This window comes from Salvelinus alpinus, chromosome 21, assembly GCF_045679555.1.
Source record: "Salvelinus alpinus chromosome 21, SLU_Salpinus.1, whole genome shotgun sequence".
Lineage (NCBI taxonomy): Eukaryota > Metazoa > Chordata > Actinopteri > Salmoniformes > Salmonidae > Salvelinus > Salvelinus alpinus.
Genome location: NC_092106.1, coordinates 19,550,344 through 19,569,500, shown reverse-complemented (window position 1 = coordinate 19,569,500; position 19,157 = coordinate 19,550,344). Strand labels below are relative to the sequence as shown.

At 39.5% G+C, this 19,157-nt stretch overlaps 1 protein-coding gene across 1 annotated transcript in view; it reads left to right on the top strand.

The window, feature by feature from the left end:
* The first annotated feature begins 3,127 nt into the window (after window positions 1-3,127).
* LOC139547976 (trafficking regulator of GLUT4 1-like) overlaps window positions 3,128-19,157 on the top strand; it is a 31,660-nt gene continuing 15,630 nt past the window's right edge. Inside the window, exon 1 of the mRNA XM_071357231.1 lies at window positions 3,128-4,268. Coding sequence (XP_071213332.1) covers window positions 3,852-4,268 — 417 coding nt within the window. The 5' untranslated portion in view covers window positions 3,128-3,851. The remainder of the gene's footprint in view (window positions 4,269-19,157) is intronic.

Below are 19,157 nucleotides of genomic sequence, written 5' to 3'. Positions count from 1 at the left end.
TAAAACCCCAAACAGCAAGCAGTGCAGGTGTAGAAGCATGGCCAAGGCCCTTCTCCCCAGATTGCTCAGTTTGGCCCTGGCGGCCAGCTCTAGGAAGAGACTTGGTGGTTTCAAACTTATTCCATTTAAGAATGATGGGGGCCACTGTGTTCTTGGGAATCTTCAATGCTGCAGACATTTTTTGATACCCTTCCCCTGATCTGTGCCTCGACACAATCCTGTCTCTGAGCTCTATGGACAATTCCTTCGACCTCATGGCTTGGTTTTTGCTCTGACATGCACTGTCAACTTTGGGACCTTATATTGACAGCTGTGTACCTTTCCATATCATGTCCAATAAATTTAATTTACCACAGGTGGACTCCAATCAAGTTGTAGAAACATCTCAAGGATGATCAATGGAAACAGGATGCACCTGAGCTCAATTTTGTGTCTCATAGTAAAGGGTCTGAATACTTATGTAAATAAGGTATTTATGTTTTTTATGAGTGAAAGTTTACAACGTAGGTGCACAGGTTGAGAGAAATTTGATTAATCAAGGTGACAGACATTTACACATTCAATACCACCTTGAACAACCTTGCCTGCATCTAGCTGATCTAGATTGTAATCATTAGTCCAACAGTTGCAAATTAGAGTTTCTATTGGACAAATTCAGGTATGTTTTCCCAGTTTCATTCCGTTTGCTTCCGTATAAGAAACTTTTTTTTCAACAGAATCGGCAGAAAGAATACACCCCTGATCACACGCAAACAAAAATTACCTTTCCAAGCCAAACCTTCATATCATATCATAACCGCTAACCCCTACACACAGCCTGCATCGTTGTCACCATATTATCTAACGTCAAGTCAACATAGCTACTAGAACAAATGCGTTATTAAACCTGCTACAATAATGCAGTACAGTGTACAGTTAGCATGCAGTTTAGCAGTTACATTTGCGGGCCCCGGTGGCAACAAATTTATATAACCAAAAGCTTACCTTGACCTGGAAGAGTTCCAGTGTTGGATAGCCATAGCCAGCTAGGTAACATAGTATCCCTCTCTGTTTGAGCCAGGTGTTTGAGTAGGCTAAACTAGCTAGCTGCATTCGCTAGCTAAGTAAGTGAAAGTGTAAGTGAAAATACAAAATATAACTATCTCTCTCTCCAACTGTTCAACTATTATCTTTCTCTCTCATTGAGTCAACTACTCACCAGAATTGTATGTACTGCAGTTCTAGCTAGCTGTAGCTCATGCTTTCAGTACTAGATTCATTCTCTGATACTTTGATATGGTGGACAACATGTCAGTTCATGCTGCAAGAGCTCTGATAGGTAGGAGGACATCCTCCGGAAGTTGTCATCATTACTGTGTAAGTCTATGGAAGGGGTGAGAACCACGTGCCTCCTAGGTTTTGTAGTGAAGTCAGTGTACCCAGAGGAGAACGGAAAATAGCTGTCCTCCGGCTACACCATGGTGCTACCCTACAGTGCTGTTGAAGCTACTGTAGACCTTCATTGCAAAACAGTGTGTTTTAATCAATTATTTGGTGACGTGAATATATTTAGTATAGTTTTATCTAAAAAGGATAACTTTTTAATGTTTCACTATTTTTATTTTTATTAAATTCACTGAGGAGGGTCCTTTCCTTCCTCCTCTGAGGAGACTCCACTGATGTCTGCATAGCATTTTGTCTTCATTTTATGTTTTTGCTCATTTTTTCTTCTCTGCAACCAGTCACCCAACAACACATACTGTATTGGCGGTAGGTATCCCAGCGGCTAAGGAGTTGGACCTGTGTCCGAAAGGTGGCCAGTTCAAATCCTGGGGCCGGGCACTGGAAAAAAACGGGCTGAATTGATCTGACAACTGGAGGGCTGTTGGGTTCACATCCTCAAATCTCCATCCAGGGGCACTGCACTGCAGCTTGAACAAGTGCCCGTCTCAACTGTATGTGTGAGGTCTGCTGTTTGGAGGGTTGAGAACGGAGCAGAAGACACATTTTTGTTGTTCACTGTAACTAGTGGATAAAGTTATATTGTATTGTAAAGAAGTCAGCCAGAGTTGGCTTGGGCCATCATTCAAACAAAGACATGCCTTCCTGCCCACCAGTGCATATTTCAAAACTATGTTTGCATATAATGACAATACACTCACAAAAATATCCTGGTATTCTATTGTCCATTACTTAATTGTTTATTAAATTATATTGTTAGCTAAAAATATTACTATTTAATAGTAGTAGCCATAATTCATAAATGGCACCATGCAGGGTTCTGTATGGAACCATTTTGGTTCAGTGAAGAAGAACCTCTCCATATATGAAGCAAGCGATATAACCCTTTTGGGTTCTATAAGGAACCTTTTATTCTAAGAGTGTAGGACACAAAAACAGACAACACCAACCTGCCCTTCAAGAACCTCACTTCTCATAGGTCCTCATTTTGGACCATAGCAGCAGAAAACATAGAGCTATCACCTATTAAATGCGGGAAGACACATTTCAGTAGAATAGATTCAGTTGGACAACTGACTAGGTATCCCCCTTTCCCTTATCATTACATGTAGCACTTTACGGCTTTCTATACAGTACATATTATCAATCTAGTTAGAACTTTAAATGCTGTATCCGGAAAAAAATTACCCACTGTTTATAATCAGTCGATACAGAATGTGGATGGAAGCCTAAATTCAAGTTTGAACTACAAAGTTTCTATGTCATTATCCACATATTAAACCAACCCCCGTGGTAGGTTATTGATTTGGTATCAATTGACCAGTAGGCTATATCAGGTTCCTGATAAAGGGAGCCTAGTGGAAGACAGTTAACATTTCTACCACACCGTGTACACATGCTCAACCACGCGTGACCTCGGGACATTGAGTAAATCTACACAATCAAATTTAAGATCATCAATGCTATTTCGACAAATTAGAATAGTAAAAGTGGCCTATATTAGCCTATACTAGAAGAAGTGTTGATACGTCCCACGCGGGGATCAAAGCGCCAGAGAGATTACGCCCTATCTCTACTGCCCCTGGCGCGCTTCCATAGTGGTGCTGATGTTGGGAAACACCGAAGGAGAGAAAGAAGGGGGAGGAGAGGGGGGGGCGCCACACTGCTCTGCTACAAGTTCAACCCAGTGGCTCTGTCGCTGCAGCGTGAGAAACAGCCTTGACACACGGCCCGTTGCGGAACAACACACAGGACACAAACTCACTTTCTCTGTTTCTGGGCGTATATTTGAGAGAAAGTCATCTGTTTTCCGTCCATCTTTATTATTTTGAATGAAAAAGAAAACGTTTATTTACGTAATATATAAAGCTGGTAATAATAGAGCATTGCGGTGGGGTTAAAAAGGCAGGCGACAGGCGCTTCACTGAATGATTTGTTCTTTGGCTCTGGCGTTATATATGAAGAGAGGGAGTGCACATTTCAGAGATCGCTTTCTGATAGCGAGTGTGGATTGAATGGAACTGCGGAATTGAGACGGGAGGCATTATTCTTGATTCTAGATGAAGAATGATACGCAAATCCAACGGGAAAATAACACTAAAATGTTTTATCTCTAATTAAAAGGGGTTGATTTATAACGCATGTGGATGACATATCCTACCTAAATGGTGCATTAGTATACATATCATCTTGCCACGCAATTGGTTAAATTGGGTAGTCTTAGTCTTACAGTTTATTGTAACATCGAAAGAAATTGGAGAATTAATCTTGGCACGATTAAAATAAATCAAATGTATCAGGTCAAATAATGGGAATTTAGCACCACTCTAACCAGTCTTAGTACTTTACACGATTAGGCATTTATTTTTCCTCTATTGGAAACTAATTTAAATATTTGGAATTTTGAAGAAATGGCAATCAACACAGACACTGAATTCGAGAAATCTAAACTGGGAAAGAGCGGCGGCGCGCCCGCCAACGAGTCTCAGGAGACGGAGAAACTTCTCAGCCTCGTAACCACGGAGCCTGCTGGCGGCAACCGTATGAAAATGTCCTCCTCCTTTACCATCAACGTGGGGAGCGAAAATAACCTGGATGCGGACCAGAACGGTCACAGTGTGCCCTTTAGGTCGGGCTCTGCGGGGCACCTGGCCGCTGCCCCCCCCTCCCCGTCCCGGGTCAGTTTGAGTCGCAGTCGCACCTCTTCCATCGGGAACGCCGCGGTCCAAGAGGCGCAAAAGCCCAAAGACTATCTCATACTGGTCATATTGTCCTGCTTCTGCCCTTTCTGGCCCGTCAGCATTGTTGCTTTGGCATATTCAATTATGGTAAGTGGATATCCATCGTCTGTCTAGGAAAGTGGGGTCTAAAAACACCTGTCGTTTCTTGTCAATTCCCTGTTCATCATTGTCCATGTTGTATTTATACAGAAAACATTGGGGGATAAGGGAATCATAATTTGCAATTTCTTAATACATTAGATTTAGGTCTACGACCTTTTGCCACTACATCGTAGCTCTATAGCCCAGATTACCTGCTAGAAATGTAAAGGTAATTTCCGATGTTGCCAACATATGCAGTGTTTACTTTGAAAGCGGTCTCCGCTAACACGGGAACATTGCCTTAAAATGTCAATCTTGCTGTAACGCTGAATTTCCGCGATATGGATTGAATAGAGCCCTACATCTAAAACACTATTCAACAAATTATTTTATGATAAAGGGAAAAGGACAGTATATCAAGCACATTTCTGTTCCCAGTAACTGTCTTTAGCCTACCTTGTGGGAAGGGGGGGGGGGGCACACTCGATTACAGCCCTCCCTACTGCTTCATTCAGAAAAGATCTGCAGCATAGCTGCACTTCCTGCCAGGATGTCCCAGCTAGACAATCATATGGTCAGTGTAGCCTTTGTTGCAGCAGATTTATCAATGAGTATGCTGACCAGATTGATATTGTTTTTAAGCAACAGTGTTTCTGGTTTCAATCTATGCATAAAGGGGGCGATTTGCAGGCTATTTACACTAGGAAGTTGCATCCTGCGGTGAAACATCAGAAGCCATTTACTTTCAATGGAAGCAAAGCGAGATATCGTGACCAGAGTGACTAATCGAAGCTCACCACAGCTTCCAACCCCTACTGGATTGTCTGACAATGGCTGTTGATACGTAGCACTACCTAGCTTTCTTTCTAGCTTGTTAGCACCCACATGAGGGTGAGGCTAGGGTGAGTGTGCGAATGCTCATTGTGCAGCGTAAATGGCCGGTTAAGCCCTGACTTTGCAAATATTGAAAATATAAAAACGAGCTCACAGAAAAGTGGTCGTAAAGAAAAAAGTGCAATATTCTTACCTCAATTGATATCCAACTACAATATATTCTGTAGCAACATACAGTACCAGTCAAACGTTTGGACACACCTACTCATTCAAGGGTTTCTCTTTAGTTTTTCTATTTTCTACACTGTAGAATAACAGTGAAGACATCAGAACTATGAAATAACACATGGAATCATGTAGTAACCAAAAAAGTGTTAAACAAATCAAAATATATTTTGTATTTGAGATTCTTCAAAGTAGCCACCCTTTGTCTTGATGACAGCTTTGCACAATTGGCATTCTCTCAACCAACTTCACGAGTAATGCTTTTTCAACAGTTTCGCAGGAGTTCCCACATATGCTGAGCACTTGTTGGCTCAGAGCGAGTGACATCACCGATTGAAACGCTATTAGCGCGCACCCCACTAACTAGCTAGCTATTTCACATCGGTTACACAAAGGTATACAATTTATTATACAAGAGACAAAATTCACAAAATTCACAAACTCTACAGCACGGCAGAGTCATGTCTTAAGTGTAAAACTAACAATGATTCAATAATCCAGGCCTTCTGGGAATGCTATAAAGTCCAAAAGTTATGGGCGGAGTAAGAAAGTTGGCTGTCAGAAGCATTACAATGTAAATTTACTTTTAATCCATCTGTCTGCATATTTCAAGACATGGCATATGAGGGTGCAGCGAGATACCCGATTGGTTGGAAGATACTTTTCTCATCAATCATCTTGATAAAACATATACCTGAAAACTGGAAATCAATCAATCCTCCATCGTTAACACAATGGAAAGATCAAATGCTTCATTATGTTGAAAGTGCGTGTGCGACAGAGATAAACAAACTGATGCAGTTTGAGGCCATGTGACGGAGAGTGATGCGGGCGCTGGAGATGGGAGTGTGAGCAGGTGGGTCTGGGCAGGTGTGATGTCGTTGATGTTTGTGTGAGTCTGTATGCTGTCATGTGTATGTGTATGTTTTGTATTGTAAAAAATGTCCTCAACTGGCAGCTTCGGGATGCTGGCCTTCTAGGCAGAGTTCCTCTGTCCAGTGTCTGTGTTCTTTTTCCCATCTTAATCTTTTATTTTTATTGGTCAGTCTGAGATATGGCTTTTTCTTTGCAACTCTGCCTAGAAGGCCAGCATCCCGGAATTGCCTCTTCACTGTTGACGTTGAGACCGGTGTTTTGCGGGTACTATTTAATGAAGCTGCCAGTTGAGGACTTGTGAGGTGTCTGTTTCTCAAACTAGACACTCTAATGTACTTGTCCTCTTTCTCAGTTGTGCACCGGGGCCTCCCACTCCTCTCTCTATTCTGGTTAGAGCCAGTTTGCGCTGTTCTGTGAAGGGAGTAGTACACAGCGTTGTACGAGATCTTCAGTTTCTTGGAAATTTCTCGCATGGAATAGCCTTCATTTCTCAGAACAAGAATAGACTGACGAGTTTCAGAAGAAACTCTTTATTTCTAGCCATTTTGAGCCTGTAATCGAACCCACACATGCTGATGCTCCAGATACTCAACTAGTCTAAAGAAGGCCAGTTTTATTGCTTCTCTAATCAGGACAATAGTTTTCACCTATGTAGATATTCCATAAAAAATCTGCCGTTTCCAGCTACAATAGTCATTTACAACATTAACAATGTCTACACTGTATTTATGATCAATTTGATGTTGTTTAAATGGACAAAAAATGTGCTTTTCTTTAAAAAACAAGGACATTTCTAAGTGACCCCAAACTTTTGAACGGTAGTGGATATCTTACCCCAAAAAAAGAGAATGGAAATGAGTTGTTGAATCAAGATGAGGCTTACAGCATTGTAATAATTACAACATCAGAGATTCAGGCAAGATGTTACAGCTTTTGGGCGTGGCAACATAGGCTACCGTAGAAACTACAAAGGATACGTTTCTTTCTTTCTCAACTCAGGAGAAAGACACCGTCCTATTTCCAAATGTTTCCACTTGTGATGGTTGGATAGGTTGGATAAATGCAGAGCCTATCAGTGACATCTTTATATCCAGCCATGGTCATCTGACATCTGCTGGACCGAGAGAATTGGCCTGTAATGGGAAGATGTACAATGTGGTTCCTACAGCTCACTGAATAAGGGTTACAGCAATGTGTATGTGCTCATATCCTTACAGTAGCTGTTTCTTATCAGTGGTACATGTTGGTGGTGCTTTATGTGAATGTCTACATTTGAATGTTAGTGCATGTGTGTATCTCCATGTATGCTATATAAAACATATTTTGAAGAACAAAGCCTGTACATCATGTATAGTGGGCGTGTGTGATGGTGTGTTCATGTCTATCTCCCTCTCAATGCCGGTCCTACCTCCCTGGGGAGACAGCTGCTTGTAGTCAGATATGTATTGTCATCCTGTACTGAGTTGAATGTAGTGCAGTCGAAGCATCTAGCATCTAACTGGTTTTCCAGCACAGGAGGTTGGTGGCACCTTAATTGCGGAGAATGGGCTCGTGGTAATGACTGGAGCAGAATCAGTGGAATGGTATCAAACACATGGTTACCAGGTGTTTGATGCCATGCCACATGCTCCGTTCCCCCTCAGCAGCCTCCACTGTTTTCCAGACAGCTAGTCAGTCAGTAGCAGTCTCCCCAGTGTGTTTGGCCCCGTAGGTTGAGTCCCAAATGACACCCTATTCCTTATATAAGGCCCATAGGGCTCTGGTCAAAAGTAGTGCACTATGTAGGGAATAGGTTGTCATTTGGGGAGCAACCATAGTCTTACCACCAGGCTTCTGGTTCATGTCTAGCCCTGTTGTCCTCTCTATCTCTCTCCTCACTGCAGTAAGGCCACAGCTCAGTGCTCTGCAGCCTCCACTTCTCCCCGGCTTTAAGGGATTTTAGGTTTGCTGTTGCCACTCAAACACAATGATGAACAAAATCAAAGGCTGTAGGTGCTGTTTCTCTAGAGGCATTGATGTTGTAGAGACTTATGGATGGTCATGTACACTCTTAGGAAAAAGGGTTCCAAAAAGTTTATTTGTGGACGGATAGGGTTCTACCAGGAACCATTTACATTTGGAGAACGCTTTTTGGAAGACGAGGGTTCATACTTTTAAAAATGTGGATCCCCATTAGCTTTTGCAGAAGCAGCAGCTACTCTTCCTGGGGTTCGAAGTAAAGGGTAAAGGTATCCCTAAAACATTTTTTATCCTAAGAACCATTTTTGGAAGAAAGGGTTCTTTGATTATTTTTTGGAAAGCAATAAGGATTCCACACAGAACCCTTCTGAATCTGAATAAGCTTTTTCATTGTGTTTTTTTCTTCTTATTAAAAATAAATTGTGCCTGAGCATTAGTAACATCAGGAGTATAAGTAATCTGCTAAATAAATAAAAAATAGCAAATTGGCCAATTTTATCTCCTGTTGATTTTTTCAGTATAACATTTCTAGTGTTGATTCAGCAGTTAAATTAACGTATCAATCAGTGTTGCTGTAAAATGGCCCCAGTGTTGGTTCTAATAACCAGAGTTGAGTGTGATTGTGTCTTTTTTTACTGTGTAGAGTAAAACACGCAAAACCACAGCCGTCAACATCATATTTCCCAGCATGCTCTATTGCAGGCTGATTTTCTAAATTGTTTGTTTCAATATCTGTGTGTTTATATTGATTGGTTGATTAATCTTATGCCACACAAAGATAAATAACATGCATGTTTCTAAACTAATCCAATCTGTTAGTAGTTGGATTTATTGCACCCGTTGCGGAGATGGTTGCTCCAGTTTAGAGGACTTAGGTAGTCTTCTCAGTCTATCTTCCCTACCTTGGCAGTCATTCTGAATGCAGGTTGCGGCTGATTAAAAGTTCAAATTGTTGGATATCTTAACTCTGGCTGGATTCCAATAGGAATTGAACATCACGTTGCAAGCCAGCATAATGTGACTTGCAGGCCCTGCAAACCAGGAGTTTCTTAACACCACTGACTTAGAGTAAACTAAGCCCTTAAAAAAAAGGCCATATGAAATATGCTATGTATTGTCATAAAGAGTTTTAAAGGCTAATAAAGCTGGTGTAACCGTTCATAGAGTGTTCTAGGAAGAACCCTTCAAAGATAAAAGGGTTCTTGGTAGAATCTTTCATAGAGTGTTCTTGGTAGAACCTTTCATAGAGGGTTCATGGAAAAACCTAGATGATGAAAAGGTTATTGGTAGAACCCTTCATAGATGGATCTAGGTAGAATCATTTACTAGGTAGAATCATTTACAAATCACCCTACATTGATAGTTCTAGGAAGAACCCTCTGCAAAGGGTTCTACCTAGCACAAAAAAGGGTTAGCCTGCTATAGGGACAAACAGAATAACCATATATGGTTCTACGTAGCACCATTTTTTCTGAGTGTAGTAACTAGAGAAGTTTTGGAGAGGGTTGTGTTGAAACTACTGAGATGTTACAAGTGTTTTTATAGATCTCATTACGCTGCTGTTATTTGATTTAAGTGTCTGACTTAAGTTGTGACTGGCCTACATTTTTATTTATTTAAATGTTTAAAAAAAAAAATATTATGAACACAACAAATACAAAAAACAGAAATATACAAACAAGAGTGCATAAACCTAACTGACAGGGGTATTACATATCAAGATTCATATTCAATTTGTTAAATACTTTTACGGTGCCTTTTGCTTTTTTGTTTTTACATTTACTGATCATTTCAAAATAATATTTAAATGATATTTTAAATAATGTGAAAAGGGATTTGTTCTCTGCCCACTTCATTTTATGGATAAAGAATCTTCCATGAAGGACAAACAAATGAACAATGAAAGTTAAATCAGGGTCCATATCATTTGTATCAAAATAAAACATAACATCAGAGTCTCTCAGATTAACATTAATAGTCGTTTCTTTTCAAATAAAATCTTATAACTCACTCCAAAATCTTCTGACATAAGAACAATCCCAAAATAAATGGTCAAGAGTTTCTGGGTCACAACCACAAAATACACATTTGTTATCAATAGCTATTTTAAATCTGTGTATAATAAAGGTCTTTACAGGGTAGATTCTATGAATGAGTTTGTATGATAATTCTTTCACCTTATTAGATATACAATATTTACCAGACAACAACAAAACTTTGTTCCAGTTCACTTGTCCTAGGGCTGCATTCCAGTACATTTTAGCAGAGGGAATAGTAACATATTGACATAGTTTCCTTATATACATGTTATTACATTTATAGTTTAAAATGTCAATTCCTTCTAATTGTATTGAGGCTACAAAATCCGCAACAGTTGCACTTGGAGTACTGTTATATTCTCCTAAAAGAAGAATAGCACCTTTAGGGACAGCTCTAACAACAATTTGATACTCCTCAGGAGTGAATGTAACATTGTGTGTTCTCATAAATTCTGGATAATCATATAGTTGTCCATCACTATTCAATAATTGTTTAACCCAGATAATGTTGTTGTCGAACCAGTTCTGGAAAAATAAAGACTTTTTGTATTTTATGTCTTTATTATTCCAGATTGTATACCTATGAGGGGAAAAATTGTGTTTGTACATGAGGTTCCAAGTTAGAAGTACTTGTTAATGAAAGTTTGCAAGCTTAATAGGGATTTTACCCATATCAAAGTTGCATTTGAGTAAGAATTCTAGATCACCAATCTGTTGGAATATTAAATTAGGTATGATATTCCAAATGCAATCCTTATTTCTTACATAGTTTTGTTTCCATTTAATCTTAAATATTATATTAGAGGTTTTAAAATCCAGAGCATTCAACCCTCCCTCACTTTGGGTGCTACATATTACCGCTTTTCTTAAATAATGAGGTTTATTCCTCCATATGAAGTTAAATAATTTAGTATCAACCGTTTTAGTTACTGACAGAGGAACATCCAAGGCAAGGGAGGTATAAACTAATCTGGACAGACCTTCAGATTTTGAAAAAAGTACACGTCCAGATAAAGAAAGATCTCTTAATAACCAGGAGTTAAATCTCTTTCCAATTTTCTGTACAATAGGAGAGCAATTTAAGTTGGACCTTTCTTTCTGATCTTTTCTAACTTTAATACCAAGATATGTGATCGCATGTTTTACAGAGTTTAAGTCACATCTTTTCAACGCAAATAATTCACATTTCCTAATATTCAGAGATTAACCAGATACATGTGTGAAGGCATTAATACACTCAACAGCTTTCCTGACTTCATTATGATCTTTAAAAAAAACAGTGGTGTCATCAGCCAATTGTGAACATTTTATATCTTTGTCTTGTGTCTGAATACCCCTAAAACTATCCTTATTTATATGAAGTGCCATAACTTGTGTGACCAATAAAAATAAGAAAGGAGAAATTGGGTATCCTTGTTTAATTCCACATCTAATGTCAAATCTCTGTGGGATAATTTAACAGAGCTGTTACTATTATTGTAAAGTGCCTTAATTACACTTTGAAAATATTGACCAAAACCCAAAAATCGAAGAGTGTCAAAAATAAAATAATGTTCAACTGTATCAAATGCCTTGTAAAAGTCTACAAATAAAATAAAGCTATCTTCCATAGTGTGCTCATTGTAGTCTATCAAGTCCAATACTAGTCGAATATTATTACATATATGTCTGCCCTTCATAAAACCAGACTGGGTATCATCAATGATTTGGTCAATACCTTTTTTTAAGTCTTTCTGCAAAGATGGATGCAAGCAGCTTTCCATCATTGTTCATTAATGTGATTGGTCTTCAATTTTCTAACATCATAGAATCTTTGTTTGGTTTGGGTATTACAGAAATGAGGCCTTGTGTCATAGAAACAGGCAGGACCCCTAAATCAATTGCCTAAAAACATTAAATATAAATTCAATAATATCGTCCTGAAAATATTTATAGAATTCACTAATAATGCCATCATTCACTGGAGATTTGTTCTCTTTTAACTTGCTGATACATTTTTTTATTTCATTTATATAAATAATTTAAATCACAAGACTTTTAGAAGTCTTCATCTATGAATTTTGCATAGTCTTTGACAGAGTCTAGAAAGGCTGATATGTCACTAGTAGGACAGGCATTACTGGTATAAAGGTTACCATAGAATTCTGAAACATATTTGGAATATCTTTGGGGTTTTCATTTTCTTTGCCATCTATATTAAGCTTATGAATAGATGTAAATTCAGAATTTTTTATTTCTAAATTGTGAAAGTATTTTGTATTTTTTTCACCTTCCTCCAACCATCTCATTCTTGATCTTACAAATGCCCCTTTTGCTCTCTCTTCATACATTCAGTCCATTTCTAGTTGTAAAGAAAATAACTGACCCTTTCCTTCTTCATCAAGGTCCTCCATAGAGATTAGAGAAAGTATTTCCTCAACAAGTTTATCTTCCCTCAATCTTTTAAGTTCAGCCATTTCTTTACCTCTCTTCATGCCTGTTTGTCTTATTTCATACTTCATTAATTCCCAATATTTCCCATAAGACTTAAATAGTTGGGCTTTCCTCCAATTGTCTTGTATAATATCTTTGACATCCATCTTGAAATTATCATCTTCCAACAGTCTACTATTGAGTTTCCAATAACTCAGATTTGGTTTCTCTTCAGATCCATTGTCACGCCCTGACCAAAGAGAGCCATTGTTTCTCTATGGTATAGTAGGTCAGGGCGTGACTGGGGTGTTCTAGTCTATTATTTCTATGTGGTGTTCTAGTTTATTATTTCTATGTGGCGTTCTAGTTTTCATATTTCTATGTTGGTGTGTATGATATGGTTCCCAATTAGAGGCAGCTGGTAATCGTTGTCTCTAATTGGAGATCATATTTAGGTAGCCTTTTTTCCACCTGTGTTTTGTGGGATATTGAATTTTGTGTTTTGAGTTAGTGTATGTAGCACCTCTGTAGTCACGGTTCGTTTATTGTTTTTGTTAAGTTTCACTATTAAATAATTATGTGGAACTCAACATTCGCTGCGCCTTGGTCCGTTTCTACAAACGATCGTGACATCCATTAATATTTAAAGATAAGAATATAACTTTATGATCAGTAAGAATTGATGGTTCAATTGATACCTTGACTACAGAATTATCTAATGAATTAGAAATCAACCAGAAGTCAATTCTTGACTGCCTGGACCTGTCCTTGTTACTCCAAGTTTAGTCCTTTTTATCAGGATATTTAGACCAATCCAAGACCAAGACATAGATTATTAAACTCAGGATTAACTATGCTGGATCTGTTAGGAGGGGGATATCTGTCAATCATCACATTAGATACAGAATTAAAATCTCCACCTAAGATAATTTTTATTGAAATAATATCCTGTTGTTTTGTTTGTTGTTGGATACATAAATATTCCCTAATAAAAACATTTCACTGTTGATATTCACTGTTAAAATTAACCAACGTCCAGAGTGGTGAGTCTTACTACTGATGACCTTTCCTTTAAATGCACATCTTAAAACTGCAACACCTGCAGAGTGGTTGATGCCATATGATAACCAGATATCATTACCCCATTGATTTTTCCAAAAAGATAGATCGGAAGAACAAGCATGTGTCTCTTGTAGAAAGTAAAAGTCTATATTAAACCGTTTGCAATACAGGTAAATAGCCTTACATACTGACCAGACAGGACACGTCGCGTGTGCCAGCGTCGCAAAATACATTTAGAAATCTATGTTATTCAATTATTGCACCCACACTGCTTGCGCGCGCCAACGAGCGTCTGCGTTGCCAAGGGCTAAAATAGAAGTAATTCCTATTTCTGATGCAGATCGCGCTGCAGGTCCTGCCTCTCCCATCTCCTCATTGGTTTATAGAAGCAGGTACCCACGTGCCATCTCCTCATTGGTTATACCCACGTGGGTGATTGAAAGATGAAATGTTTTGTCGGTTGTCATGGTAATACTATGAAAGTGTAGACGCCAATCACCATCATCAAGTTCATCAAGTTTATTTTATATAGCCCTTCATACATCAGCTAATATCTCGAAGTGCTGTACAGAAACCCAGCCTAAAACCCCAAACAGCAAGCAATGCAGGTGTAGAAGCACGGTGGCTAGGAAAAACTCCCTAGAAAGGCCAAAACCTAGGAAGAAACCTAGAGAGGAACCAGGCTATGAGGGGTGGCCAGTCCTCTTCTGGCTGTGCCGGGTGGAGATTATAACAGAACATGGCCAAGATGTTCAAAATGTTCATAAATGACAAGCATGGTCAAATAATAATCAGGAATAAATGTCAGTTGGCTTTTCATAGCCGATCATTAAGAGTTGAAAACAGCAGGTCTGGGACAGGTAGGGGTTCCATAACCGCAGGCAGAACAGTTGAAACTGGAACAGCAGCAAGGCCAGGTGGACTGGGGACAGCAAGGAGTCATCATGCCCGGTAGTCCTGACGTATGGTCCTAGGGCTCAGGTCCTCCGAGAGAGAGAAAGAAAGAGAGAAGGAGAGAATTAGAGAGAGCATACTTAAATTCACACTGGACACTGGATAAGACAGGAGAAGTACTCCAGATATAACCAACTGACCCTAGCCCCCCGACACAAACTACTGCAGCATAAATACTGGAGGCTGAGACAGGAGGGGTAAGGAGACACTGTGGCCCCATCCGATGATACCCCCGGACATATAAGTTCAAAGATGAAAAAGCCTGGAAGGAGGAGAGATGACTAGAAACGATTCGGTTGGCCGTTTTATGTGTGGATTAATTGTCGGAGTAGAGGACCTTGTGCATTTCAGGTAAAATAACACCCCCGGACCATATAAGTTCAAATATGAAAAAATATGAAAAAGCCTGGAAGGAGGAGAGATGACTAGAAACGATTCGGTTGGCCGTTTTATGTGTGGATTAATTGTCGGAGTAGAGAACCTTGTGCATTTCAGGTAAAATAACAACTCAATGTTTATATCCCAGGACAAATTAGCTAGCAACAGCAAGCTAGCTAAATAGGACAAATTAGCTAGCAAGTGTAAGCTAACTAGCTAAATTGCCATACATGTTTAATGCTTTCGACCTGTCCCCAAATGAATGTCATTGGTTCAAAGTTTGTTTTGATATTTTAACATGCGTGTTGTGATCGTGTTTGGTGTAGGGGGACAAAGTACATTTATGCACAATAGCGCACACGCAGCCAGTTTGGGTTCCGTGTTATGTTTGAGTAAATTACGAATACCCCTGACATTAATTGAACAAAGAGATAAAGACATTAACTTCAACCAACAACCTTGTTATGCTAATATAAGCTTTTGCTAAGGATATGTAACTCAAAAGGAATTCCATCCCATTATTAACCCCTCCAACAAAAAAAACTAAAAATATTGGTTATAAAGATACGAAAGTATTCTTACTCCCACAAGGGGGAGACATTGTGTAGACTTTACAATAAGAAGTTATTCACCTATAGTTAGTGTTTAGTTTACCAGTTCTCAGGTCAGCCTTTTATCATTCAAGTGTTTGTGTACATTTTTTATAATAAAAGGCAGCTTTTCACCTGGCAATCAGTATTTTGGCCTGCCAGTTCTGTCCGAGTTAGACTCTGGCTCTCTCTCAAATGTTCTGATTTGGCCGCATTTCTTTTCCATCGATGATAACTCTTGCACCGATAAAAAAATGCCGTTTTCCCTGCCTTTCAAGCTGCAGCCACCATCGGCCACAGTTTCTCTCGTCACTTTGTCTGCTGAGGTCAGATCCTCAGTGAACCTCAATTTTAGCTTGATGAGGAATTCACAATTCTTCGCTCGCCTCCAGAGAAGATCCCGTGTAGATCTGTTGGTGAACCGGATGATGGTTGTCCTCGGTCTCTTGTCTTGATCCTTGAGTCTTCCCAAACGATGAACGATGTCTACATTTTCCTGAAGTTTGGCTTTTGAATCGGGAATGACAGCTCCACAGATGTCAACAACTCTGCATTTGATGTCCTCACCCGCCTGCTCTGGAATTCCATGGAGCCTCAGGTTCCACCTGCGCTGGTATCTCTTCGCCTCATTCACCATTCACCTCACTGAGGGAGGGAGAGAAAGAGAGGGAAGAGAAGAGAGGGAAGGGGCAGAAACCAGAGATGGCCACTAACTCAATAGCAGGCGAGAGAAGTCAATTGAGCCTTTCTGCAAAGGGCAAATTTCAGCAGTTAGCCAGCTACGCAGCTCTGATAAACATCCTCTCAGTCCTGAGGGGAGAAAGACACCCCCACCAACCCACACACGTACACACACACACACACACACACACACACACACACACAAGGAAGGGGGATACAGGGATAGCATCAGGAAGGAATCACACTATTACCTGCCTGCTACAGGGGTGGACGTGGAACGACTATTCAGACAGCCTACAGATTGGCTAAAATGGATTTTCCAACACTGAAACTGAACAGAATTGAATCAAAGAGGAAAAATGACTTTTGTCTACATTCTGTACCTACAGAATGTGGATACATTCATTCCATAACACTGAATACCAAACAATCGGTTAATAATACAGTATTTTGCTCAACCACCTAAGGCATCCAAAAAAATGGTAATAGATTTTTATACACTACCGGTCAAAAATGTTAGAACACCTACTCAATCAAGGGTTTTTCTTTCTTTTTACTATTTTCTACATTGTAGATTAATAGTGAAGATATCAAAACTATGAAATAACACATATGGAATCATGTAGTAACCAAAAAAGTGGTTATAAAAGAAAATATATTTTATATTTGAGATTCTTCAAATAGCCACCCTTTGCCTTTGATGACAGCTTTGCACACTCTTGGCATTCAGGACAAAAAGTTCAATCTTTGTTTCATCAGACCAAAGTATCTTGTTTCTCATGGTCTGAGAGTCTTTAGGTGCCTTTTGGCAAACTCCAAGCGGGCTGACATGTGTCTTTTACTGAGGAGTAGTATCCGTCTGGCCACTACCATAAAGGCCTGATTGTTGGAGTGCTGCAGAGATCGTTGTCCTTCTGGAAGGTTCTCCCATCTCCACAGAGGAACTCTGGAGCTCAGTTTCCCTGACCAAGGCCCTTCTACCCCGATTGCTCAGTTTGGCCAGGCGGACAGCTCTAGGAAGAGTCTTGGTGGTTCCAAACTTCTTCCATTTAATAATGATGGGGGCTACTGTGTTCTTGGGGACCTTCAATGCTGCAGACATTGTTTGGTGCCCTTCCTCAGATCTGTGCCTTGACACTATACTGTCTCGGAGCTCTATGGACAATTCCTTCGAGCTCATGGCTTGGTTTTTGCTCTGACATGCACTGTCAACTGTGGAACCTTATATAGACAGGTGCGTGCCTTTCCCAATCATGTCCAATCAATTGAATTTACCACAGGTGGACTTCAAATCAACTTGTAGAAACATCTCAAGGATGATCAATGGAAACAGGATGCACCTGAGCTCAATTTCAAGTCTCATTGGAAAGGGTCTGAATACTTAAGTAAATAAGGTATTTCAGTTTTTTATTTGTAATACATTTGCAAACATTTCTAAAAGCCTGTTTTCACTTTGTCATTATGGGGTATTGTGTGTAGATTGATGAGAACAATTTTTATTTAATTCATTTTAGAATAAGGCTGTAACGTAACAAAATGTGCAAAAAGGGTCTGAATACTTTCCAAATGCTCTGCATCTTGTATGACCACCAATGGGCAACTCATGCTGATCTGTAGGTAGAAAGCAAGGTAGGCTTAACAGATGTATGACAGCTGTACAGATGGCCATTGGTATTGAGGTTGCGGCTGGCAGACACAGAAGACGTGGAGTCAATTATGTGGAGTGGAGAGGCAGGGCTATATGCTTTTATTGGCCGTGCAGGTCTCTCCAGGTAATGGGACTGACTGCTAGGCCCAAACTGCTACTGCACGCTCGGCACGTTCACTGGTGAAGTATGCGCTTCAGTCTTCAGCCCAATGGATCTTTTTCTCTTTCTGTTTAGGTGTCGGAAGGGGGAGTCGTGTGTGTTTGTGTGTTTCTAAATGGCTAATTAGTAATCTTGTGCAGCTGCTACGTTGGGTAGATTTGAAGTCAGCGTTCCCTCTGAAAGCTTGGAAAGGACACCTGATGTTTACAGATGGGGTGTGATACTGAATGTAGACCAATGACAGTGCAGATACAGGAAAATGGGTATTCAGTGCTTAGGCAAAGCTTGATAGCAGTTACAGGACTAAGGTATTAGATCATTTTGTATAGATAGACTCATAACATGCTCCAGCATTGTAGCGGAAATTTAGCCATTGCGAAGTAGGCCTACTGAAAGAGTACTACACACTATTACATCGTACTACATTTTTGATCAACATTTAACATTTAACCTGGGCATTTTCAATTACAATTTATCAACAACATTTAACCTGGACATTTTACATGGCAATTTTCCATTGAGCTTGCTTTTTAGTCCTGAACTACAGTAGGCTTAATCTGTCCCTTGGAAACAGAAGGGTAGAAACATTGTTTTCACCAATCTTACTTGGTCCGATCAGTGATCTCTTAACATGGCGTCCTATAAGTTCAGGTACCAATCACAACAATTATGTGAATGGTAAATTAATTGCAAAAATCAAACCAATTGTTTTTAGACATTTTAACATTTTTAGATTAAAATACAGTAGAATAGAATACAGTATATAGTTGAAGTCGGAAGTTTACATACACTTAGGTTGGAGTCATTAAAACTCATTTTTCAACCACTATAGTTTTGTCAAGTCGGTTAGGACATCTACTTTGTGCATGACAAGTAATTTTTCCAACAATTGTTTACAGACAGATTATTTCACTTATAATTCACTGTATCACAATTCCAGTGGGTCAGAAGTTTACATATACTAAGTTGACTGTGCCTTTAAACAGCTTGGAAAATTCCAGAAAACGATGTCATGGCTTTAGAAGCTTCTGATAGGCTAATTGACATCATTTGAGTCAATTGGAGGTGTACCTGTGG